The 26,894-nt window shown below is 40.7% G+C and overlaps 1 protein-coding gene across 1 annotated transcript; it reads left to right on the plus strand.

Moving 5' to 3' along the window:
- Positions 1-25,494, plus strand: FOXN1 (forkhead box N1). Its single transcript, XM_073315707.1, has 8 exons — positions 1-123; positions 1,476-1,979; positions 5,454-5,564; positions 10,077-10,204; positions 11,839-11,935; positions 21,179-21,386; positions 22,110-22,640; positions 25,226-25,494. Exons 1-8 carry the CDS (start codon positions 1-3, stop codon positions 25,492-25,494), a joined length of 1,971 nt encoding a protein of 656 aa, XP_073171808.1.
- The last annotated feature ends 1,400 nt before the right edge of the window (positions 25,495-26,894 follow it).

Below are 26,894 nucleotides of genomic sequence, written 5' to 3' on the forward strand. Positions count from 1 at the left end.
ATGGTTTCATTGCTTGAAGATCAACCTAATATTAAATTCTCTTCTTCGGACTGTCTGGAAAGTGACCAACAAGACAACCTCATGCAGACACAAGGGGACCCAAGCTCCCCAGCTCAGCAAACTGTGAGTAAGACATGAAATCTCTTTTCTCCTTTCCAACAAGGACAAGCCCAGCTACAGTGCTTAACAGTTGGTGTACTGGGACTCAGATTTGTCCATCCAAAGAAATAACACAAGAATAAATTCAGAACTCTTTATGGTAACAGATGGCACCAAGAATGCTGAATTGGTGTACAAGAGCAAACATTTAAATTATATTTCTGAAGTGTCAAAAGCTTACATATGGTGCTGAATTGTAAGCCCTATGGTAACTCTTCTAATGGACTTCATTACTCAGGTACAAAAATAGGCAACTTACCTCTAATAGGAATCAGTTATTTTACAACTAGTAATGGTTTTGAAGTAATTTTTATACTGTTTCCTTACAGAACCATAGAAATTAGAGATTCAAAGGATTAACCCATCTTGTCCATCCCCTGCCAATGGAGGATATCACCAAGTGCTTCAGACTTGATTGTGACTAAGTCATGAACTGAAAGAAATTCTCTGGCTCTTACTGCTCACATATTCAAACTGTCAGCTTGCTAAAAAAAGAATACTGTAACATTATAGCTGATGATTTTGGCATGTCTGTGTCCACCACCTGGTTTGGTACATTGCATTCAACTACAGTGAAAGCAAATATGATTCCATCATGAAAATTCCGGGTGGTGGATTAACAGTATAGTTGTCCAAACAGCGTGGCACAACTACCTCTATGATTTTATAATACTTCTTTGTGAAACAAAAATGGCCTACCTGCAGACATGTTTCGCTTGATTGAAGAATGAAAAGAGAAGGACAGTTATAAAATAATATTAAAATTGGTCTTCATTCATCCATCAAGCCAAAAATGGCCTAGAGTTGGATTTGCTTTTTGGAGGAGTCCCTCAATGAACAGAATTTCTCTGTGAAAACCAGATTAGCACTGACTGCTGTTTAGTTGCAAGAAATGCTCAAACTGGCATCGCACATCAGGATACATCAGCTTCCCCTTAACATCTCAATACAGTAGCTTATTGAACTAAATGAATACCCTTGATTGTCACAGCAGCAATGGGTGTTAGTGCGACTAAACCATTCAAATGGGATGTGTATTTAGAAAAATTAAAAACTAGGACTCTTGACAAACAAGTTCTTATGTAGATTAGTGATCACTGAACCATTACAGGTTTTTTATGACACGCTGCAAATTCTTCAAGGTCCCTCTCTCTGCAGGGAACACTGTATTTTCATGCAGATTTCCCTGAAGGATCTTTCTGAATCTGCAAGTCCCTCCTTGAATATACTTCTGTAGCCCAGTGTTCACTGTATATTGAAAGTACCAGCTCTTGGAGTTCAATGGTCTTTAAATGTATGTAAATTTTGCCTTGCAGGATAATCCCAGTTTCAGTTGCCAGTCGTATGATCCAGACAGCAGGACAGAAAGAAAAAGTTCAGAATCTTCTCACAGCCCAAGTCCCTCTTCTCCAACCCAGGATCAAATCCATGGGAGATTTCCTGCCAACCAAGGAATTCACTCTGGCAAGTGCAAATTTAAAGTCTCTCCCAACGCTGAGAAATTCAGAAGGTATAGCTATGAAGAAAGCACTGCAGGAAACTATGGCAGGTTCCTCAAGAGCAGCAGGAACCCCTTCCATCCTTATAAAAGAGAGTTCAGTGAAGATGTCTTCCAAGAAACTCATCCAGCCCTCACACTGGATAGTAATTCCTTCAAAAATGCAAGAAGCGTTGAGGGTTTTGAAGAGCTACCAGGATCTACAGGCACTAGAGAGTCAGAGTCCTTTCCCACACATATTCAGAACATTTCCACAGAACCGACATGGTGCAACAATCTCCAGTACAACCCCACAGGCCAAGATCACAGTTCCCAAGTCATGGTGAGTTATCATACTACAGAGGGCTATCATCAGGGTCCTCAACTACTTTTGGGAATAACTCCCGTTATCCATGGAATAACTGAACCAACAATTAGTCTTTCAAAGTTGCTGGCAAGAGTTCACAACAGACATCTATAACACTTTTGTTGAAGTTCCCCTTGCAACTCCCTTTCCTCAATTAAAATTAATTCTTAGAAGTCCATAGAAATGATTTCCCTATAAACCCAATATGTGGACCTGAAATATTCAACTTTCCTGACAACTAAGATTCAGGTAGACCTAACTGAGTGGTGGCTCCCATTTAATTGGCATGCTACCATGGAAAATTGTACTGCTGTACGGCATTCACAAGGCATGTTCACAAACTGTAATGTTTCATTTCAATTCTATAGGCAGCAATAAATAGGCTTCAGGACAATCTAAGATCAGATTACTATAAGGAGGTTTGGGCTGTTTATATTTCATGCATGTTTTACTTGCTTTGAGATTAATAAAAGAGTAAATATAAGGAAAGGTATAAAGTCTGTAAACTCCTTTAAATTGCAACTCTTTGAAATCCATTATTTCAATTAAGAGCAGGTTTCCTCTCTACATTTCGTCCACTGTTCATCAGAAAAAGAAAGTTTTAAGGCAGAAACCTAGTGACAATGAAAAGACGGTTCCCTACCTTTCATAACTGTCGTTCATCAAGATGTGTTGCTCATGTCCATTCCAATAGGTGTGTGCGCATGCCGCATGCACGATCATTGGAAAGTTTTACCCTAGCAGTACTTGTCCAGTTGGCTGTGGAGCCCCCTAGAGTGGCGCCTTTGTGGCGGTGTATATAGGTCCCTGCCGACCCGCCACCTGTTCAGTTCCTTCTTACCGCCAGTGACAGTCGTTGGAGCAACTGGTCTCTTGCTTTGCGTTTCTTAGCATTTTTCCATGTATAGAGTTATTACTTTTCATTAGATTGTTAGTCAGTTGTATCAGAACGTTTTAAATTGGGGGGTTTCCATCCAATATTTTCCCTGTCGCCGTGGCCCCAGGGGTTCAAGCCATGTGATAGGTACAGTAAGCCTGTGCCCAGAGGGGATCTGCACACTGCTTGTCTAAAGTGCCTGGGAGAGGGTCCTTTGCAAGACAAGCACACCATCTGCAGAGGCTTCAAGCCCAGAACTAAGAGGGAGAGAGACTATTGCCTCAAGCTTCTCTGGATGGAGTCTGCTCTACGGCCCCAACTGGCTCAAGAGTCAGCACTGGCAGCCTCGGTGCACAGCACACTGGCCTTGGTGCGGGACATCTCGGCACCGAGGAAGAACTCACATAAGAAGCATCGGCACAACTCCCCCACACGGAAGGCCGGCTCATCAGTGCGGCACTGTTCACAATCCCCAGCCAGGGTCAAGTCTCCTCCAAGCAGCCCTCCAGCTCAAAGCCGAACTTTTGAAGGTGCACTGGCCCAAATCCTTGCCCTCCCTTTGTGAATCATCTGTCCCACTTTACCGTGCCTGGTCCCAGATTACTTCAGATCGCTGGGTCCTTAGCATGGTAGGGGTGGGATATTCTATCCAATTTTGTGCCCTCCCACCTTCCCCGTCCTGCTTCAGGGACCCCTCTCACAAGCAACTCCTGCTACAGGAGGTGCAATCACTCCTTGTGCTGGGGGCAATAGAGGAGGTTCCTCAGGAGTTCAGGGTCAGGGGGTTCTACTCCCAATATTTCCTCATCCCCAAGGCCAAGGGCAGGCTCAGATTCATATGGTTTCCGACTTACCTGAATATGCTGGTGAAAATAAGATGTGCATGTGACCTTTTAATAATGACTTAATTGTTTTTAATTTGCAGTTCTCTCTTGTAAACTTGAAAATTATATTTCCATATTTGTTCTCAGTCTGGCTATTTCTCTTATGCTGCTGAAGCAGAAGGGTAGTTCCCTTTTCTCACTTATACACTATAGTAGAACATCAGAGTTACGAACAACAGAGTTACGAACTGACTGGTCAGCCACATACCTCACTTGGAACTGGAAGTATACAATCAGGCGGCAGGAGAGACAAAAAAGAGTAAATACAATACAGTACTGTTAAACGTAAACTACTAAAAATAAATGGAAAATTTAAAAAAAATTAAGAAGTTATGGAAACTGTTTCTGTGCTTGTTTCATTTAAATTAAGATGGTTAAAAGCAGCATTTCTCTTCTGCATAGTGAAGTTTCAAAGCTGTATTAAGTCAATGTTCACTTGTAAACTTTTGAAAGAACAACCATAATATTTAGTTCAGAGTTACGAACAACCTCCATTCCCAAGGTGTTCGTAACTCTGAAGTTCTACTGTATATGCATTCCTTGGAATAGTTCCAAGTGGTTAAAAGACACTGCAAAGCCAGTAGGAGAACACACACATTTTTGATATATAACACACAAATATCAGTGATAATTTTTAAAGTGATGTAGCAGATTTAAAAGCAGATATTTAGAACACTGAGGTTGCCTTGCCAGTTTGCATTGGTTGGTAGAGAGCTCAAATCTGTGGTTTAATCAAGTTGCCAGGATCATTTAAATAATGCCAGCTCTGTGGTTATTAGAAATTACCCCACTTACTCACATATTATGTGTTTAAGCTATTGATCAAATCTGTCCATCAGTCTTTATAACAACTTTATAATAGAAAGCAAAATGTAGGTTGAGCTTCTCTCTTTTTCTGCAGTAGTCTCCCTAAATGTATTGCAGCTCTCCAGTCAGTCTTCACTCGTACTGGATTTTGCTTGTTATCTGCTGTTACTGCTGGAAGGATAAACAAGCATTTTGAATATTCGTACCATGTCAGCATCCCTGAGGCAAGTCTGTAGGACTCTGGCAGTGCACTAAGTGTGTGAAATCCTAGACAGAGAGATGGGCAGCAGGGGAGAGGCCGAAGCTGCTGAAGTCTGACCAACCTACCTGCCTTTCTTGGCAGTTTTAGAGATAGCTCCTATTCTACAACTAGATTTTCTATAGCAATCAAGCTAGCTGATGCAGTCAGTCTAGTTTGATTTTCCTCTGTAACCTGTTTCTCCATATTTTTTGATTCCCAACTCTCCCTCCAGCTTTGTGCATTCCTTCTATTGACAACTGGGGGGGGGGGGGGGAAGGGGGTGGAGAAGGAGTGAAAGAGAGGCAGAAAGACCTAAGGAGTGTGGGTTATTCTGGTCGGTAAAGAAAAAAAGACAAACAGAAATGATCATTTTCTGGATTTTTCAATTTGCGTTAGAGGATTTTAACAACAGCCGCTTTCTTTCTAAATAGCAACTGTACAAAAATCAGTAAGAGGATGTTCCTTCTAACAGCTCCAGCAGATGAAATACATTCCTGTTAATACTTCTTGTCTGAGTAGAAATAAGTCCAAGAAGGGCAGAGAAAACATCCAAAGGCAAACTGGAGACAGTAACTGAAAGGTTCAATGTATTTACACGTCTGTTGTTTTCTGTAATAACTCCTTTTTTGAATATATTTCAGCGGGATTCAGAGGTCAAGCTTAAGACACCTCCACTGGAAGGGCAGCCCAGTCTGTACTGTTACCAGCCTCCAGTACAGCAAATGTACTGCCCCTCACACCCATTTCACCAGGTATGTGCAATGTGTGGACAACTGAATTAACTGAATGTCCTACAATATACTGGTCTGGTGACTGTGACTATAATACACAAGAACTGGGTGAACAGTATCAACTAATTCTGCATTTGCTGGGAAGTTCCTACATGAATAGTCTCATGTTGCTTATGAAAAAACTGTCAAGGAGAAATAGAGATAAGTGAATTTTAAACACGGTTACACAGAAAAAATAGCCTATACAAATATTATGGTATTGCTTATTTAGTCTCTTACAATGACTCCTAGAGAAAACCAGTTCTGTTAACAAGTTAAAAGATTTTACATTTGTAACTACCAGCTCCATCTAAACCCTGGAAACCCACTGTACTCTGACAGTTGGAACAAAAATAAAATACATTTAATGTACCCTCAAACAAAAATACACATAGAAAAATATTTTAAAAATCTGGGTAGTCCACACAGCTTTAAACAGCCAAGTGCTGCTACAGCTACAAACCACCTTATCTGTACTTGATTGCCATAAATTATTTATTTTGCAGCTTTCTCACTATTATAGTATAAACCTCCTAAGATTTGCAGAAGGGGAGCCTACCTCCTGCAGATTTTAGGAGGTGCACAGATGTAGGACACCCCTTGAGTAAGTGCACAAACTCCTGGAGAACCTTAGATGATTCCTTGGGGGGGTCTTCTGAACTTCTAGCCACCGTGAGACTTTGCGCTCTGAACACCCACAGCAGGTCTCGGGAGGCTCATGGACCCCTGACATAGGTATTAGGAAGCTCGTGGCCCACTGACCCCTATAGGCCCTGCCTTAGCATGTTCTTGGGGAGCTTCCCATACCTCCATAAAACATAAAAGGGGCTATGGGTATCCCCACCCCAGCCACATCTTCACAAGCCTTGAGAAGTTCATCAGTGCATCAACACCCCTTGGCAGGCTCTGTAGGAAGGAACAAACTTATTAAGGTGTGGTAGAAGGTGGTCAGGGATGGCACCTGTGAGATTCCTAAGGCTCAGGTGGAGAGAGGGTTTAGTGAGCCTCCTGAGGTACACAGTCTTGCAGATAGCAAATCTATGAAACCATGTGTTCCTATTACTATTACACTTGTCTTCCCTCTGCCTCCACTCCCTCCATTATGTTCTGTACCTACCTATTACCCTTTGTAGTTAATTAGATTACAAGCTCTTTCAGGACAGAGACTGTCGTTTACTGCATGTTTGTACAATACCCTACACAATGGGGCTCCATTTCTGGCTGGGGTCTCTGGGCACTACCGAAATTCTATTAATTAACAATGTGGAGGTTTGTCCTCTCCTACAGACCTCTGGAGGTCCACAGGACTGGGGCATTGCCCACCATATCTTTTCCCCAGCCCTCCCCAAGACTCCTGTTCTCTGCAGCCCCCAACTGCCACACCCTGCAGACATCCTATAGTGTGCAGGAGCTGAATACCCTTCCAACAGACCTTAGGAAGTATGCAGGAGCTAAATATATACAGGGAGGATTTGGGAGAACAGAAGCCTTGGGAAAGATGACAGAGAGAACAGGAGTGTTTCTTCTACCCTGGCTATGTATAAGAAACCTGGCTAAGGCACAATGGCACTCCCTAGCATGCTGCTGTATCTCATTGGAGCCACCAACTAGCCAAAATTAGCTCCTCAGTTCCCCACAAGCTAGGTTGATATTACAATTTTAAATCTTAATAACTTTTAAAATAATTTTCTCTTTGGTTCTCCGAACTTGTTTCAACCTGAAGAGTTCAGCAAACCATAATTTCTCTATGTGACTTCTTTTTTTAAGCTATAAAGTGGCAAAAAAAGCATTACATTATTTTTTTTAATTCTCACCAACAGCTCTTTTTTGGTTTCATAATTCATGAGACCTTTGCCTGATTAACCTCAAATTTAGTAGAAAAATTGCTCCATCCATTGGTAGTCCGAATCTACCAGTGTTGAAGTGAACATTCCTTTTTTGTGAAGTGAGTCCAAAACCAGACTTACAATGAAAGCAGTTATGAAGCAGCTATATAGACAGTAAAATCAGATTTCAGCCTGCTGCCATGGCACCATTCTGCCTCCACATCATTTAAATATACAGCCACACACTGCATGTAACTTTAGCAGAAATACCATTTTGGCTGCTAATTAATCTGTACATTCTCTTCATGTTCTTTATTTCCTACGAAGGCAGATACCCCATCCCTTTCCAGTGTTGACTTGATGCCAATATTGTTACTACATGTTGGCATTAACTGGGTTAAAAAAAAACTACAGTGTAACCTCTGAAACACAGAAGGGAGTAGCTGAGCAAGACAAGAAGGGAGTAGCTGGGCAAGACACAACAAGCACTACATGAAAGGAAGTCTCCATCCACCTGTAGCTGGCACTGTGACAGAACTCTCACATGTAGCAGGTTGCTATTATAATTTTCAGCATTTCCCTTTTTAAGTTAATATGATAAAGGTAATGGCAATATATGCTAGTGCCCAGAGATGAAAATGACAGGCATGAGCAGCGGAGGCTGCAGTAGGTAGAATTACTGTCCAGCACCAGACACTAAGGTGTGAGTGCCGCATATGATACAAAGTTTGTGAGAAATACTATTGTAATGAAATGCGGTCAGTCTTCAGCAGAGCAGAACCACCACCAAAGCTTTACCCTGCAAACCTTAACTGGAGCAGAGCAATTTGGCTTGCTAAAAATGGAACACAAGCAAATGGGGCCTTTAGCCAGACAGAAGGCTGTCCAACTCGTGCCTCACATCTCAATATAGAGGTGAGAGGTCAGCTCCCTCATTAATTCTGCCAGTAAGATAAAATGGTCTCCCCTTCCCCTTTAATGGGCACAAGATAGAAAAAGACTCATAAGGAAACACCTTCTTATTGACCTGAAAGTAATAGCAGACATGCAGCTCTTACTGAAGTCACCCACCCACCATAAAACATGGACGCCTTTCATGCCAGTTATGCCATGTCATAACCAGTACAAGCCCATCATACTGGACCCTTCCCCCAGGCGCCAGTCCCTCAAGAAGGAGCAATGAAACCAATAAAATAGAAATAATCTTTAAAACACACAGTTCTTGTTTTTGGTAATGACATCACAGTTATTTCCATCTCAGTCTCCTTTGCTTCCAAAGAGCCACTGAAACTAATAAAATCAAAATTACTGTATAAACGCCCAGTTCTCTACCCTGGTAACAACTTTGAACCCAGGAGGGCAAGTCAGACACCTTTGGAGGTGTAACTTACGGTAGTTCCAGGGGCTGTATCTTTGCCCAGTATGTCTGTTACTGGAGCAGGACACAGGAAAGTGGAGAAGTTCTCTATGTCCTGTTTCTGTCACTCTTGTTTGTCACTGTCACAAACAAGTTCATATGTTCAGTATGTTTCTCTATATGGTTCTGGGGAGATTGCACCTGGAATAATGCATTCAGTTCTGGGCAGCTCAGAACAAAAAAGGCTCTGGCAAACAGGAGGGAATTCAGAGAAAAGCAACTGAATTTACGAGGAAACTGGAGGAACTGAACCATTAAAAGTATAGCTTGAAGGGACATGATACCTACTGGCAAATATTCAAAGTAGGTAAACAAGGAGCAAGGGAAATTATTGGTCCAACGAGATATTAATTAGTAAGGATAGGATAAAATTAAGAAAAGAGAAATATAAGCTAAACATTAAGAAAAATTTCCTGACAGTGAGAGCTGTTAAACTGTAGAATAATCTCCCAAGGGAAGCAGTTAAAACCTGATAGCATGGGACTTTGGAAAGGAGACAGGATAAAGCATTAAAAGGTGTGCAATTGAGAATACTCCTGCATGTACTGCAATAAACTAGATGGGACCTATTAATGGCAGTTTGTTTTCCCATGTCCAATTTGCATAATTTTGTTACAGCAATATCATCAAAATAGAATGGCCATTGATTCAATTATTTACAATGCTCAGAGTTCAAGTCTCAAAAAGAAGCTCAGTTTCATGTTCCTAGGCTGCTACTGACTGGACAAATGAATTGCCTGATGTTTCTCTCAGGGCAGCAGAAGAAGATGCTTTCCTTATTTTAAGATTTATTTGTTTTCATGTGTACTCTGACACCACTGATCCTTTAGAAGTTGCATCATCATGACTAAATTTAGTCAGCAAGCAAGGAAGGCTTTGTTGTGCTTAGTCCTATGGTGCAGAATGAATTTGCCCCATTGGGCTTCTGTCTTAGTTTATCTCATCTCCACTTTTAAAAAACGTTCTTTCTTATCCCCAGAGGTTTTTTTAGTAGTTTTAATCTTTTGTCTTATTTTAGAGTTTTAGTCTTTCATGGTGTATTTTACTGTTTGAAGTATTTCATGCTGTTTTGGTTTTTTTTAAATCTAATAGTTAATGCAATATTTTATTTTTCTGTGTAGTGCCATATTGGGTTGGTGGAAGGTATCCTCCGAAATATGTTTATTGCTACTATTAATAAAGACAGTTTCTGGGAGTTTCTTGCTTCTTTTGCTTTTAAGTCAATTAACTTGTCTTTTTTCATGTTGTCAGTATTCCTCAGGAGGCAGTTATCCTGTAACCTATATTACCTCATCACACTATCCTTACCAGAGAATCGCTCCTCAAGGGAGTCAAGAATCCCAGCAGCCTCTGTTTCCTAAACCCATCTACTCCTACAGGTAACTAACTACCTGTTTTTTTTTCCAAGTCTAAATGTTAGGGGAACCATGCTATTTAGACCGCAATACAGAATTTGCAACATAGTGCCTGCTCCCATTTGTCTGAAACTTATGAATCATGAAATGTCCTAGATTCTGGAGCAAAGATAGAGATAAAGTCATATGGAAAGGAGTTCACAAACACTTCACACACTTTTGAGCATGTAAATAAAAAACTGCAGTATGTGTGTGTGTTTGTGTGTGCACATACACACTCTTCAGTTTTAATATATCAAATATATAATATTAAATTATGTGTTTGTTATCTCACGAATATGGGGCTCCTGGCAACCGATGGTCTTTTCCAGGGTATGAAATAATGCTAATTCTTTTCTGCTGAATGTGGGCAATGAATGGGAAAGACAGGGAATATGTCTCACACACACACACGCTCTCTTTGGAAACACAAGAAACAGCTGGTAAGCAATGTTTTCTATGAAGTTAGTTTCAGAGTAACAGCCGTGTTAGTCTGTATTCACAAAAAGAAAAGGAGTACTTGTGGCACCTTAGAGACTAACACATTTATTTGAGCATGAGCTTTCGTGAGCTACAGCATCCGATGAAGTGAGCTGTAGCTCACGAAAGCTCATGCTCAAATAAATTGGTTAGTCTCTAAGGTGCCACAAGTACTCCTTTTCTTTTTATGAAGTTAGTGTTTTCCTTGTAACGTATGGGCTTTTTTTTCACTCTTGTACCATCTGCTTTTTCAGTGAAACTAAACCCTATGACACTAGTGCTGCCTCCAGAGTCTTCTCAGTCCCCATTGTCCTGGAGTATTTGAAATAAATCTAGCTGTCCTGCACGCATGAGCTCCTTTGGTGACCATTTTTCAGAGTAACAGCCGTGTTAGTCTGTATTCGCAAAAAGAAAAGGAGTACTTGTGGCACCTTAGAGACTAACCAATTTATTTGAGCATGAGCTTTCGTGAGCTACAGCTGTAGCTCACAAAAGCTCATGCTCAAATAAATTGGTTAGTCTCTAAGGTGCCACAAGTACTCCTTTTCTTTTTGGTGACCATATAACCTGTATTAGGGCTTCACACTGCCGCCCATTCCAGTGTGTGTGTGCCATTCACATAAAATCAATAGCAAAGATCCTAGTGGGAACTCTTCTCCAGATGACAGTTTGCCAAAGTAAACTACTACAAGTTAACCTCAAGTTTAAGCCCTTTGTCATTGTCAGTCTGACTTTCCCCATGGAGTCTTTAGCAGCCTACACATTTGAGCTCAGTGTTAACAAATACATGCACTGGCAAGACCCACCAAACTAAGTTTGAAAACCTTGGACCTGATCCTACACTTCATTACACTGGTTTTACACTGATGTAACTCAATTGAAGTTAGACCCTTTATGTGTATGGCAACAGTTACCGCTGAAATCCTTATACAATATAACCGATAGCCAGGGAATTACTTGTAACAGCCTCATGCAGCCTTTAGAATCACCAGGATTCATCTTATTACAGGAAAGATCAAACAAAGGAGTTGCACATGCTGTAAAGTTCTGTCTTTTTTTCTGTTACTGAGAAATCAAATAATACAGGCTGAAATGTGAAGCTATCAGTAAAGGTCATTGTTTCTTCTTTGTTCCCAAAGCATCCTGATCTTCATGGCGCTCAAAAACAGCAAAACAGGGAGTCTCCCGGTCAGTGAGATTTACAATTTCATGACGGAACACTTTCCTTACTTTAAGGTGAGCTCATCATTTTAAAAATTGCTTTCAATACCTTTCTGCTTCCCCATTACCTGTCAGCACAGGGTAAGAGACCAGGTCCATTCTACTGAAATGGATAGTTTGCTTGTTAGAATATAAGAGTAATATCTAACCATTGACATAGTATACGTCTCCTAGCCCTTTGGTTTTCAAACTGGGGTGGGGGTGGGGAGGTGAGGTGAGGTGGAGGGAAGTGTAAACACACTGTGGTTATCAGGGGCCACAAGCAGCACAGAGCACGGACACTTCCAACTCAGCTGCCACAGGCCCCATCTAGTGACACCATTAGGAGGCTGTAGCCACCACTTCACTGTGCTCAGGGAGGGGGCTCTGCTCAAGTTCAGGTCAGGTAGGCAGCCTTGAGCGCCTGCACTGCAGGGCAGCCAGATTTGGTACGTGCCTGGTGGGTCTTGTTGTAGGCTGTAGCTTCATGCTGTTGGAAAGCAGCAGCACACAGGAGGCAGAGTCTCCTTGGCAGCTGCAAAATGGTCTCACTGGAGCAGCAGATAAGAACGGGAGGCAGCTGGGCAAAACCGCTTCAGACAGAGGTGTGCATTGGGGAAAAAGGAGGGCAACGAACCAGGAATGCCCCTGCCTCCCTATTTCCTGCAGGCACCCAGCACCCACCACCCCCTGCATCTTTCCATGCAACTCAACCCCTGCCTCCCGCTCTCCAAATATCTGAATCCCCTGGGACATAACAGTATAAAATAACTGCAAGTTTAGATGCCTGGGCTACCGCTCTCCTGTCTTCCATGGCAGATGGGAGGGGGCGCATAGGACACGAATCTCCGAAGGGGGATACAGCCAGAAAAAAAAAAAAGTTTGGCACCTCTGCCTAGTCCAGGAGTCTATTGTGTACTCAACATACTACCCTAGGCCTATGCAGAAGGGATGGGTATTATATAGGCACAGCGGTTCTCAAACTGTGGAGCAGGACCCCAAAGTGGGTTGCGACCCCGTTTTAATGGGGTTGGCAGGGCTGGCGTTAGACTTGCTGTCACAGCATTAGTCCCGAGTCAATCCCCACCAGCATCTTTATAATAGAGTTTAATGCAATATGCACTCTTATTTTATACTGTTATGTCACAAGGGATTCAGATATTTGGCCAAAAACAAACAGGAAATTGAACAACATGACAGTGACCTGGAAAAGTGTTTTGGTTTTTTTTGGTTTTAAGGCAAATCACAAAGAATCTAAAAGTTAGACAAAATATGCTGCTCCAAATCAAGGAGTAATTCAGAGTCTTGAATTTGTTCTCTAATAAAATGACAGTCGCCTTCCCCTTATTTTTAACACCAGGTACATGAACAGGTACATGAATTAATAGCATGCTAAACTATGATGCCTCATGGCACAATGCACAAATTGTGTGATCTAAAGCCAAGTATTGCATCTTTATTTGAGGACTATATTATTTTCCTGAAGAATAAAATCAGTACATTTCAAATCAAAAAGTCTGTTTATTAAAAACATATAAAAATATATATTTTATAAACAATAAACACTCCTGTATTTATTCACTAGTTTGAAGTTACAATGCCTTATGCTTCACACCAGATTAATAAAAGAAGCTGTTCCAGACCCAATGCTGCTATTACCAGCATAAATACATAGAATTCTTAGGAGTGGGAGAACCTTGCTCCACTAAGTCCTTCTTCCTGTTCCTGCCCCTTGAATGTGTTCCTGATATAGTGTAAAATGGCAGTGAAGATTATATACAATCTTCCTTTATCCATCCTTTCCTTAAAACACATTTTTCTGCATATATTCCCCTACAGCCTTTGACCATCAATTCCCCACTCCAGTAACAGTCAGAGAGAAAGTGCTATTTCTGATACCTTTCCCTCCCATTCATAACTCCACAAGATGTCAACTCAACTCCCTGGAGTGTGAACAGTTCTTTACTCATATCCTTGTGTCCCCTCACTTAAGTCACTTAAAAACCACAATGAGAATGAGGTTCTCCTCCTCCAATCAATCCAAGTGTGCTATCAGTAAAATGACAGAGGGTACTTCTGAGACAATCACACATTTTGCAAGAAGAATCTTTTTACACCTTAGTTTTATAGTCAACTAAATTCCATAATTTCATCCCAAACATCCTTAAAATAAACTGAAAACGAAAGAACTGTATCTTTTACTTTTGGGCAATCAGCCATAGCTCTATCTAATCTATAAAATTACCAGAATCATCCACCATACGATAGGTTACTGCCCTATTGAACTACTTGCTCTCTTTGGAAGTCTTCCTCAAGATCCTTGTGGAGTAGTTCCGTTTATATGTTATCCTCAGCAGTCACACAAAAATAGTTTTTGTTTTTTCTATCAAAAATCACTCAGTAGTTACCAGAACATGGAGCCAAGGGGTGGGGAAGCAATTACAGTTGGGGAGAAACCATATAGTACAAATGCACATGGGATCTTGCTGGGAAATATTAGATGACACAAGCCCAGTCAAATTAACTTCTACTCACTGCCACAGCAAATGCAATTTCTATGATGCAACAGTCTCATTTCTAGTTGAAACAGAGCAATCCACCTCCTACGTACTAAAAAACATTCACACAGCTAAAGTGGAATTTCTCTTTGAAGTACCTCTCCCTTCTCTTGAGAGCCAGTTTTAAAAAGAAAGAGTTTTGCAAGATCATAAAACTCTTTAAACTTCAAGAGGCGGTCAGGATCAATGGGTCTGTGCAGAGTAACATTAGTTTATGTATATATAAATTGGAGATAAAAATACCGTCAGTGGTGTGAGAGGTTAGAAAAGTTTGTGGTCTGATGGGATCAAAACACAAGGTATTTTCCCTCTCTTAAATTCCATGCTCCCTCCCACCATACTGCTCAGTGTGAGACAGGAGCCAGTTAGTTACCAGGTTTCAACTGTAGAGCAGCAGCTTTGGTGAGGTGGTAGGGAGGTGGTGGAATCTCCTTCCTTAGAAGTTTTTAAGGTCAGGCTTGATAAAGCCCTGGCTGGGATGATTTAATTGGGTATGGGTCCTGCTTTTGAGCAGGGGGTTGGACTAGATGACCTCCTGAGGTCCCTTCCAACCCTGATATTCTATGATTCTATGATTCTATGATCAAAGCTCGTTAATACTGGACAAGAAAAGTCTTAACTTAAAAAAAAACAGTTACCAAGAGAAGATGAATCATTAACACATTGTTGGACCATTCTGACAACTGAACTGGGTAAAGTGTTGGATTTTCCCTGACAAGCATCTTTGAGATCTTGATGTCAGAATCAATTCATCACCTGGCATCACTCTTCAGAGCCGTCCTCTTACTAATACTTTTTTGTTTTAGATGTTCCTAAAATTATTTCAAAGCATGTGCCCCACCCTTTCTGAAAACCTCTGGGAAGCATATGCCACTCCCTACTTTCTCTACTGCTGAGCAGAAACATTAATTATCCTTACTAGGTAGGAACAGGGCAGACATATAATCTTTCATTTATAGGGCTAGAAATAAAAATCTCATGTTCTGCTTTTTAAAAAGCTATATCATTCACTATCAAGTATACACTGGATGTAAGGGGAACATCTTTATTGTTTATATTTGGAATTGGTTGGCATCAACTTAAAGATGACCTGCAAAGTGGAACAAAATTGGGCTGCTTCCCCATTTGCTGCTTTGTGGTGAATAAAGACAGCTCAGTTTTTCTGCTCATTTTTTAACATTAGAATTAAAGTCCTCACTCACCCTGAAGACTCTGATGACTGATGAACTAATAAAATGGTGATGTCACATGAGCCAAGAAAGTGAAAGTGAGCTATTAAGAAGGGAATGGATTTTTTTCAGATTGGTTAACACACTGTGTTTTTGTTTTTGTTAACATCTATTTAACCTCTGTCACTAATTAATATTTTGAATAAAAGAAGCCCTTGTTAAAGATCCAACATCCTCACCCATTCAATTAAGGTGTCAAGGATACTCAGTAAATAATCCTTATACCACTCAGTTGTCCTCCAACAAAGCTAAGGAAAACCAAATTTTAGATTCCTGATACAAGCAAAACAAAACTAACAACCCTCCTCCCCCACAAATCTTTCAGGCCTTCATTATACATCATAAGGGAAAAATTGGGCATGAGCCCCATTTTTAAAAATTCCTTTGCCGGTCATCTTTAATACTAGGCAAATGTCACAAACCCAATAAGCAGGACAGCTTTTTGTGTGAAAAATGTCCATGTTTGTGAGATTTGAGAATCTAGAGGGAACTTAATTTATATCAACAAGAAGTTTTAAAAAGAGGTTAAAAATGAATGCAAAGAAAGATTTTTTTCTTACACTACTCTCTCTCTCATAGATAAGTCTGTCAACTTATCCTGAGCAATTTATATGAAGCATATTCTGAACATGGATCAGCCAGGGCATATGCACAAGTGTGCACATCTTGTATAGAAGGGTTTCATTTTCAAACTCTGATATTCAGAGGATGAGACAGTGAAAAAAGTTATCCATAGTTGTTGCACAGAAAATGGCTTCATGCCTACCAGCATTAATAATAGTAATAATCTTCCTTTATAATATGCTGAGTGCAAAGCCTGTTTTCAACATCAATTTCTTGTTTCCTCTCCACAAGCACAGAACTTTTGGGGAAAGGATCATTTGAGTTGCTAGCTGACAGGCATATGTGAAGCTGCATGTTCTTTATTTTTTATTGGTTCTATAGTGACCGAGGAAGAAGGCTGAGCAGCGGGGCTAATGGCTGCATCTATCATCTTACAGCTGAGTGTCTCAGGTTGAGTTCCACCATTATGCATTGAGCACCTTTTTTTAAGATTATGCCCAACTGGCAATGAGCTAATATAGGTTTTGGCCCCGGTGCAGTAAATAAAGCAGACAGCATTATCATGTAAAAAGAAAAGAAGTACTTGTGGCACCTTAGAGACTAACCAATTTATTTGAGCATAAGCTTTCGTGAGCTACAGCTCAGCTCACGAAAGCTTATGCTCAAATAAACTGGTTAGTCTCTAAGGTGCCACTAGTACTCCTGTTCTTGTTGCGAATACAGACTAACACGGCTGTTACTCTGAAACCTGGCATTATCATGTAGTACCTACCAAGCCAAGAGTGGAAAAGTAACACGTATCAGAGATTGACGTAGGAGGCTTTTGATGCCAATGGCCCATGCAAATAAATATTCCTGCTTTAGAAAGCAGTAGATGAATACTGATGCCTCACATATAAATCACTGTGTTCCCTTGCTAGGTGAAGGAGAGCAAGAGGTGATTCAGGACTGTGGGAATAAGGATGCAGAGATGAATCCAAAATGTACAGAAGTGGTTTAGAGAAGTAAGAGTGATGCTTAATGGTTGGGTTATATACAAATTTTATATAACTATTGAATCCATGTCTCCAAAAATCAGAAACCAGTGGTATAATAAAACTAAAAAACAAAAGCAAAACTTTTACAGAGTAAAAGAGAACAGTGCTAATTAGTTCCAATAACCATATTCCAGATCAGTTACCAGTTAAATATCTCTCAGCAAAGTTTTACTGTGTATATCCCTCATGGAAATATGGAACGATGCCCCCTAAAAAACACTTTTTCACAGTTGATATCAAGTAACAAAGACAAAACAAAAGCTGATTTCTGGGATGACTAAGTCTCCAACATGAAAAACTCTGCCCTGGCAAAGGAAGATGAATCCACTTCTCTTTTCAAACTTCAGTTCTAAATAGACAGTGATGAAAAAAATCCAGTATGTGAAGTTATACCTGTAAGTAAATGTCAGATAGAATGTCAGATAGAAATGTTTTTCTTCTTGTTTTGCATTTCTAGGCCTATACAATGGAGAAAAATCTGCTTCTACTGTAGGTTTTTTCCTTCTACTCTCTCCGAGTCTTTGTGATTAAGTGCAAAATTTTCCCTCAGGGCAAGGAGGGAACAGTTTTTATCTCACTGATCAGAGAGTGCTTGAATAAAAATGGCAGGGAGGGGAAGGTGTTATTTTATTGAAACAATTATATGTATTGTTCAAACTAAGAACCTCCCAATTTCAACAATTGCCTTAAAAATAAAGGTGAAAAAAAGACAATAGTCAGGTGTGAGGAAACTGTTTTGTCTCATCTGGAAGACTTCTGACTCAGCCTAATAGTTATACAATTTGCTAACACACAAAATTACACCCACAATAACATGCTAAGTCCTAAAAGATGTCTATTGTGACACTCAGGCGAAATCCAAGTAATGTGTAGCCATTTGGTTATTTGCTTGAATTTTTTCTAGATGTTCTGAAGTGGACTAAAGATGCACCTTCTTTGTATAAAGAAAAGGAGGACTTGTGGCACCTTAGAGACTAACCAATTTATTAGAGCATAAGCTTTCGTGAGCTACAGCTTTGCATGAGAGGAAAGTGATCAGGAACAGCCAGCATGGATTCACCAAGGGAAGGTCATGCCTGACTAATCTAATCGCCTTTTATGATGAGATTACTGGTTCTGTGGATGAAGGGAAAGCAGTGGATGTATTGTTTCTTGACTTTAGCAAAGCTTTTGACACGGTCTCCCATAGTATTCTTGTCAGCAAGTTAAGGAAGTATGGGCTGGATGAATGCACCATAAGGTGGGTAGAAAGCTGGCTAAATTGTCGGGCTCAACGGGTAGTGATCAATGGCTCCATGTCTAGTTGGCAGCCGGTATCAAGTGGAGTGCCCCAGGGGTCGGTCCTGGGGCCGGTTTTATTCAATATCTTCATAAATGATCTGGAGGATGGTGTGGATTGCACTCTCAGCAAATTTGCGGATGATACTAAACTGGGAGGAGTGGTAGATACGCTGGAGGGGAGGGATAGGATACAGAAGGACCTAGACCAATTGGAAGATTGGGCCAAAAGGAATCTGATGAGGTTCAATAAGGATAAGTGCAGGGTCCTGCACTTAGGACGGAAGAACCCAATGCACAGCTACAGACTAGGGACCGAATGGCTAGGCAGCAGTTCTGCAGAAAAGGACCTAGGGGTGACAGTGGACGAGAAGCTGGATATGAGTCAGCAGTGTGCCCTTGTTGCCAAGAAGGCCAATGGCATTTTGGGATGTATAAGTAGGGGCATAGCGAGCAGATCGAGGGACGTGATCGTTCCCCTCTATTCGACATTGGTGAGGCCTCATCTGGAGTACTGTGTCCAGTTTTGGGCCCCACACTTCAAGAAGGATGTGGATAAATTGGAGAGAGTCCAGCGAAGGGCAACAAAAATGATTAGGGGACTGGAACACATGAGTTATGAGGAGAGGCTGAGGGAGCTGGGATTGTTTAGCCTGCAGAAGAGAAGAATGAGGGGGGATTTGATAGCTGCTTTCAACTACCTGAAAGGGGGTTCCAAAGAGGATGGCTCTAGACTGTTCTCAATGGTAGCAGATGACAGAACGAGGAGTAATGGTCTCAAGTTGCAGTGGGGGAGGTTTAGATTGGATATTAGGAAAAACTTTTTCACTAAGAGGGTGGTGAAACACTGGAATGCGTTACCTAGGGAGGTGGTAGAATCTCCTTCCTTAGAGGTTTTTAAGGTCAGGCTTGACAAAGCCCTGGCTGGGATGATTTAACTGGGAATTGGTCCTGCTTTGAGCAGGGGGTTGGACTAGATGACCTTCTGGGGTCCCTTCCAATCCTGAGATTCTATGATTCTATGATTCTATGATTCCTCAGATGCATATCGTGGAAACTGCAGCAGGCTTTATATATACACAGAGAATATGAAACAATACCTATTCCCACCCCACTGTCCTGAAATCACTTTAGATAAGCTATTACCAGCAGGACAGTGGGGTGGGAATAGGTATTGTTTCATATTCTCTGTGTATATATAAAGCCTGCTGCAGTTTCCACGGTATGCATCTGAGGAAGTGAGCTGTAGCTCACGAAAGCTTATGCTCTAATAAATTGGTTAGTCTCTAAGGTGCCACAAGTCCTCCTTTTCTTTTTGCGAATACAGACTAACACGGCTGTTACTCTGAAACCTTCTTTGTATAGTTAATTCTTCTTTTGATTTTTGTAACCTCACTATTGAATGCTCCAGTGGCCACTGCTGTGCAAAAACTGCTAGCTGGAACTTGGTGACTGTCTCATAAACTTCCTTGCATCTTAAAATGTCATGTTTTTCCATCACTGCTAACCTCTGGCATATTGTCCTTGTAATCCAAAAAGAAGAAGCAACACAACTATTATCAGCCAAAATCTCTACCTAAATATGATTTCAAAAGCACTTTAAAACGTTAAACAAAATGAAGGGCAAACTTCTTTGTCAGTGCTAGGTACAGCCATGTGAAAAGTCATGGGTTTATTCTAGTCTCACCCTTTTGATCTGGCATGCAGCCTTACTGCTTTGAGCTATGAACTTGCAAATCTCATGAAGAAGAGCTGGTCAGTACTAGGACAGCAGACCCAAAAAAAACAAAACAAAACTAAAAAAAAAATCACAAAACTGAGGATGCTGCAGGAAGTGATAATAGGCCTAACTGAAAGTCCACTGGCGTCAATGGAGGTCTTTCCATTGACTTCAATGGTCTTTGGAACATACCTTCCACATGTGACATTATTCTCTGTGAATCAGTACTGAACCAATGCCCCACTTACGATAAGTAGAACTGAGCATCTCTTGGATGGGTAAAGGATGTTGTGCTTCTAGTAGGAAGGCCTTTTGGTAAAAGAGAGGTTCTGTCTGACCATATAAAGAAAAGGAGGACTTGTGGCACCTTAGAGACTAACCAATTTATTAGAGCATAAGCTTTCGTGAGCTACAGCTCACTTCTTCAGATGCATATGTCTGACCATATGTGATCATTAAGAATCCAACCGTTCTTTTCATCCATTGTAAAATACTGGACATTATCATGTAACTACTCTTCATAAAAAAATCGGCTTGAGAATGGGAGTGAGTTCTACATAAGATTGTGGAACAAATTCTTAAGGGAAGTGGTGAAAGAATCATTGCTGGGATCTTTGAAAACTAAACTGGTCAAACAAAGCATAGGCAAATACATGCCTGGAAACAATCTTGTGAAAGTCCCTTCGGGAAATGAATAGATCTGAACTATTGGCCCTTTTCTAGCTCTAATTTCTTTGGGCAGCCTCTCTTTCAAACCACTGTGTGTTAACAGTTCTTTACCTTCATTAACAATACACAAAGCTATCCTTTCAGCAGAGAACTGGAGACACCGTAGAGATATATTTGGGAATCTATCTTCCAGTTCACTTCTTAGTTTGAATTTGTTTTTCCAGACAGCTCCAGATGGTTGGAAGAACTCTGTACGCCATAACTTATCCTTGAACAAATGCTTTGAGAAAGTTGAAAACAAGTCAGGTGGCTCTTCTCGGAAAGGCTGTTTGTGGGCACTGAATCCAGCCAAAATTGATAAGATGCAGGAAGAGCTTCAGAAATGGAAGAGGAAAGATCCAGTTGCTGTGAGGAAGAGTATGGCAAAGCCAGGTTAGTAATATGCTAGCGCATTAGTTCTCAAACAGTGATCCACAGAACCCTTCTTAGCAGCAGGCGGTATAAATATTTTGAGAATCAAGCAATAGAGGAGGATTTGGGTGCTGGGAAGGGACATGATCCATGTCCAAGGCCTGTTGCCGGCACCCAGTGCCGAGAGGCTGAACAACAGCTTGAGTTGGTTTGTTACCCGGTGTGCCATGTCCAAGGCCTCTTGCTTATTAAATGGTTGGCAGCACAGAAATGTAGGATTAGAGCTAGAGTAACAGCTGTTTTTGCTGAGAGACTTCCAAATATTCATAATGCTACAGATCAAAAGGCACTCTGGAGCTTAGAGGTGTATTCCCTATCATTTCAGTGAAAGATGTATCTCCCTTGACATCTGTCTAATCTTTGATATAAAAGAGACAGAGTTAAGCACTGAGGAATAAAACTTGGGGTTATTTAGCATGCGACTATCCCATCTTTAAATAAAAAAAATTACTTTATGAAATACTCACTTGAGATTTATGGGTACTACCTGGGTCTGTGTTTCCACACTAGGTACCAATTTCATTGCTGTTTTAAGATTGGCATTTTCATCTCGTGTTCATTTTCTGAGCAACACTTAAAATTCCAGTTGCAACCTAGGCAGACTCACACAAGCTCAATGTTGGGTAGGCATTAACAGTATTACATCAAATTGTAATTTGGTTTTGTTCTGTTTTTGTCTTTTAGAAGAACTTGACACATTGATAGGAGACAAGGCTGAAAAACTAAGATCTTCAATCGTGTCCTGCAATCCAACTGGTGTGGCAAGTTCAGCAGTTTCCAGACAGATGTCAGTCCAGCCCCATTCTCTGTCTGAGCCATCCCTGTCATCTAATATCCAACAGCCTTTACACACCATTCACACAACAGGACCTCTACGTGCCAAGAACCCACTACCAAGTTTGCTTGGAGGGCACCAAACTCCATGTTATACATCACCACAGGTTTTCCCTCAGATCTCACCTACCTTAATGCAACAATCACCTGGTATCCCTCAGAGCATCTTCCCTTCTGCAGATACTCAAATTGAACTCAGAGCACAACCTAGCACCACCCAAGACTCACCCTTGCCAGCCCAGACCCCTCCCATACATGGTATGAAGATGTTGACAGAGCACTCCACAGCCAGGACAATGCAGGACACACTCATGCAAGAAGCAGACATGAGCAATGATATTGATGCTCTTAACCCTTCCCTGATTGACTTTGATCTCCAAGGTAAGTGCCTGATATTCCACTAAATGTTTATTTGCTATTTGTACACTTATGATATCAAGAACTAACCATAGAAGAAATCTCCTTTTCTCCTTGCATGCATGAAAAAGCAATGACTACACAAGTGACCATTAGTTCTTTTCTTGGGCTACTTGTCCTTTCCACAGCCAGAGAAAAGCAGTTCACTAAGATTCATTATCTCATGCAGTATAGAACTTAATATTACTTATAGAGACTGTTACCTAGAGAAGACATAATTTAGAACCAGAACTTGGAAAATGGTTTACTCCTTGCAAACTCTGTGGTCCCTAAATACTGTAATGCAATATGTCAAATGTAGCCCTCCACCTCATCACACATATTTCCTAAGTAAAAAGTATCCTAGACATAGTTATTAGATGAATGTCAGATACAATATCACATGAGAACAAGAAAACATGTTTTCATTTGAGTGCATGGTACATAATTTTTGGTTGCATTCACCATTATTGTTACAATCCTCTTCCATTTTTTTGCTAAAAAATTTTTTAAAAAATGCAACTTACTCTGTATACAATTTACCACAGATGTTTGAGTGATCACTTCACTGACTTCCTACACTTGGTAAAGTTTGCTGAAATGATTGTGTATTGCAGACATCAGAGCTCCTGTTCTCAGCCAAACAAATCTTCATTTGACTAGATATAGTGCTCAAGGCCCAAATCACCCTTCCACTGCAAAAATAATGATTAGTGGAAGAGCCAAAGTTAGGTGAAAAATCTCCAGCTTAGAGGCTGTAGAGCTCCTGCTGGATCATGCCATAGGAAGGATAGGTTTTGCCCAGCTGCAGGGGACAAGAGGCATACCAAACATCCTCATGGAAATACAACAAAAATAGAATGCAGCAGTAGAAATGGAAGAGGCACAGTGCAAGCCTGTGGATCCAATAGGGTTGAGTGCACATCATTATTACGGCAAGGCACTGTGCAAAATATTGTTCCAGCTCCATTGACAACAAGATCTAAGGGAACAGGGAACAATGGTATCAGAAGCTGCCAGACTATCTCCAAATGGTCAAAAAACCCTGTAGGGTATAGATTTCTCCTTTAGTTACTGATGACTAAACAGGTGGATTTTTAAGTGCACCATTCTGCACATTTCCAAATACAAAATTCAACAGTTCATGCCTCTCTCTTGGCTCCTCAACCTTTCTAAATATCTTATTTTGTGTATGCACGTATTTGTGTTCCCTGCACTCTGTCCCTTTGACCCCCCTGGCATGATGCCACCAAGCACCAGCCCTGCTGTTGCACAGATTTTTCAGCCATTCCATCTTAAATTACTTCCCTTTCTCTACTCTATGGCCTGTTTTATTCTACAAAATGATCTGGCCTTAGGTTTGGGGTTCACTGTCTAATAAATGGGACTTGTTAAGTTGTCAAATATCTCACAAACTTAAGGCAAATTCTGTCTTCATTTACATGGAGTATGTCAAACTTATTCTAGGAAGAGGGGTAAATTATATTTCACATTAGGATGCATAAACCGTGCTTACAAGTTTAGGGAGATACGCTCCCCCATATCCACAGAAAGTCTCCCACAAAAAGCGAGCAGAGAATATGGCCCTCATGCAGTAGCTAAACTTTTAGTTAGTGTCACCTTTGTGTTCTGCATCATTCGGTGAGAAATGGCAGCGTACATCTTCAGGACAAGCAGCATTTCTGATGTTTGCTTATTTGACCATTTATACATGCCGTTACTTGATCTGACCACATAACTGCAGTAAACGCCATGTGCAGATTAAGCACACAATTAAGCACACATTATCTGAAAGTCTGTCCCACTGCAGTTTCGTCTACACTGAGCTGAGGGCATGATTTCCACCCACGCGAGCTCCTCCCATCACTTGCCAGGCTGCAGCTACACCTGATTTTAAGGGCCTGTCTACACTTACAAGGCTGCAGTGGCGCAGCTGCTGCTGTAGCACTTCAGTGAAGCTGCTACCTAAGCCAACGAGAGGGCTTCTCCCACTGGCATATGTAATCCACCTCCCATTGGCGTAACACTGTCTACAGGTCAGTAGAACTGTGTTGTCGCTCAAGGATGTGGTTTTCCACATCCCAGGCGACCTAGTTATACCGACAAAAGTTGCTAGCGTAGACCAAGTCTTAGTTTCATTAGAGCTAATGTATGTCTCCTCAAGCTAGGAATCACACCCCAATTCTTAAAGTGTAGACATACTCAAAGCATCATCATTAGTTGAGAAACCAACACCCTGCTGAGATGAACGGGGGGGCAGTTTGCACTTTTAAAAGCTGTTGCTAGGTATAGTTGAAAATTCATCAGTTCACCTTTTCAAAGGCATGTTCATGACAATACGTGCTAGAAATGTGTTTTAAATGGAAGTATACATGCCGCTGAATGGGAATTTGTCAGCTGATGATGTAAAACAGTTCTTGCTGTCCGTTTTATTTCACAAGTGCTCAGCAGTAGACATGATGCACCAAGAGTGGACTCACTCTTAAAAGAAAAAGAAACAAAAGCAAACACACACACACACACGAAAGCCAAAGACTACATCAGTGTGTTGGTTTTGTTTTTTGTTATAGGAAATCTTTGGGAAGAACTGAAAGATGACAGCCTGGCTGTGGATCCCTTGGTTCTCATTTCAACATCCCCAATATCCTCTCAGTGCTTCCCTTCTCACTATCAGATGGATAGTAACAGCAGCAATAACCTCACCACCCAGAATAGCAATCCACATAGCAGCTTACCTGACTTACAACTCACTACGCTTTACTCTGCCTTTATGGAATTGGATACAGTGTCCACAGCCTACTTGAATAATTCTGGATCCAAGCCTATAGCACTAGTGTGAACCACAAAACAACCCAGTTATATTATTTTTGTCCCAAAACAGTCTTAACAGTCACACTGTTTTACTTACTCTTAGCACCTTCAGGTAAAATAAATCAGAACTGTGTCCATTTGAATGAGAACTATCTTTTTTTCCCAGAACTGGGCTGCAGGAAATTCAAGACCTCTCTAATACTACTGGTAGCGTATTTTTTTAAATGTTGAAAAAAATATGGTTCACTAGCTTAAAGACAAAGTGATGTTGACCAATATAGCCATCAACAGCTTAATCAAGCCATCCATCTTTTATATTTTCATAAACCAAATTATGGCACCTGGAGAAAAGAAACAACTGTCAAATATTTTTATGAAAGATATTTACAACTTAATGCGCAAGTCAAGGCATACAGAAATAAAATCTTCTCCAAACACTTTTCTGAAGTTAGTGATGTCCACAACTTCTGCGGCAGATCACTACAGAAAATGTACATATTAAAAACATTTTCACAACCTCCTCAAAAGAAAGTTTGGAGTTTGGCAGAAAGACACACATATACTGCAAACTATGCAAAAACTATAAGAGGATTAGCCTCCTGACAAATTAAAACAAAAAGCAATAAATACACTGTAGCAGGAAGTTTCACACATTTTACTGTGTTTAAAGAGAAATCAAAACCTTTTTTTTAAAAATAAAACCAACAATTTAGTAGAATTTTTATGTGGCTGGAAAATTATTCATATTTAGTCCCTATTTTTATCCAGATGGGCTGAGGAGGTGGAGGTATTACACAACCTTTGAATCAAGATATTGAAGAACAAACACAGAGAACCAGCGACAATATTTTTGTTAAGTACCTTTTTATTGGATACTTTCTATTAAAATAGGATTTGAAATGGTTATTAAAAGTATGGTGTCAAAAACTTTTCAAATCATTTCAAATGAGACAGAAATTGTATTTTAAAATAGCTAGACCTGATTCTGGAAGAGGAAAAACAGAGCGGCAGAAAATACCAGGGAACAATTTTTGTATGTAGAGGAAGGGTCTGGACAGAATTCCAAATCATAATCCTTTGTGGATGATTATGTCAGAAAAATAATATCCATAGTAAGTGAAACCACCTTTGTCTCATGGAATAACACACCTATTTCAAAGTAAGTGCTATATAAATTTTGCATCTGGATGGTCTAGTGCAGTGGTTTTCAACCTGTTTCCATTTGCAGACCCTTAAAAATTTTATATGGAGGTGCAGACCCCTTTGGAAATCTTAGACATAGTCTGCAGAACCCCAAAGGTCCACAGACCGCAAGTCGAAAACCCCTGACGCCAAAGCCTTCCAAAAGAGACTCTTTATGGCCCTATCAGGCAGTCCACAGGTTTGACTGACATGCCTCTTACTCTACCTACTCACAGGCAAAGAGAG

This window comes from Lepidochelys kempii, chromosome 17 (assembly GCF_965140285.1).
Source record: "Lepidochelys kempii isolate rLepKem1 chromosome 17, rLepKem1.hap1, whole genome shotgun sequence".
NCBI classification, from domain to species: Eukaryota; Metazoa; Chordata; order Testudines; family Cheloniidae; genus Lepidochelys; species Lepidochelys kempii.

What these genes read in the sequence shown, in the direction of transcription:
- FOXN1 (XM_073315707.1), top strand. Translation starts at nt 1, where the DNA reads ATGGTTTCATTGCTTGAAGATCAACCTAATATTAAATTCTCTTCTTCG. An exon ending in ATCACAGTTCCCAAGTCATG is followed by an intron (nt 1,980 to 5,453) that starts GTGAGTTATCAT and finishes AATATATTTCAG; the next exon opens with CGGGATTCAGAGGTCAAGCT. An exon ending in GAAGAGTATGGCAAAGCCAG is followed by an intron (nt 21,387 to 22,109) that starts GTTAGTAATATG and finishes TTTGTCTTTTAG; the next exon opens with AAGAACTTGACACATTGATA.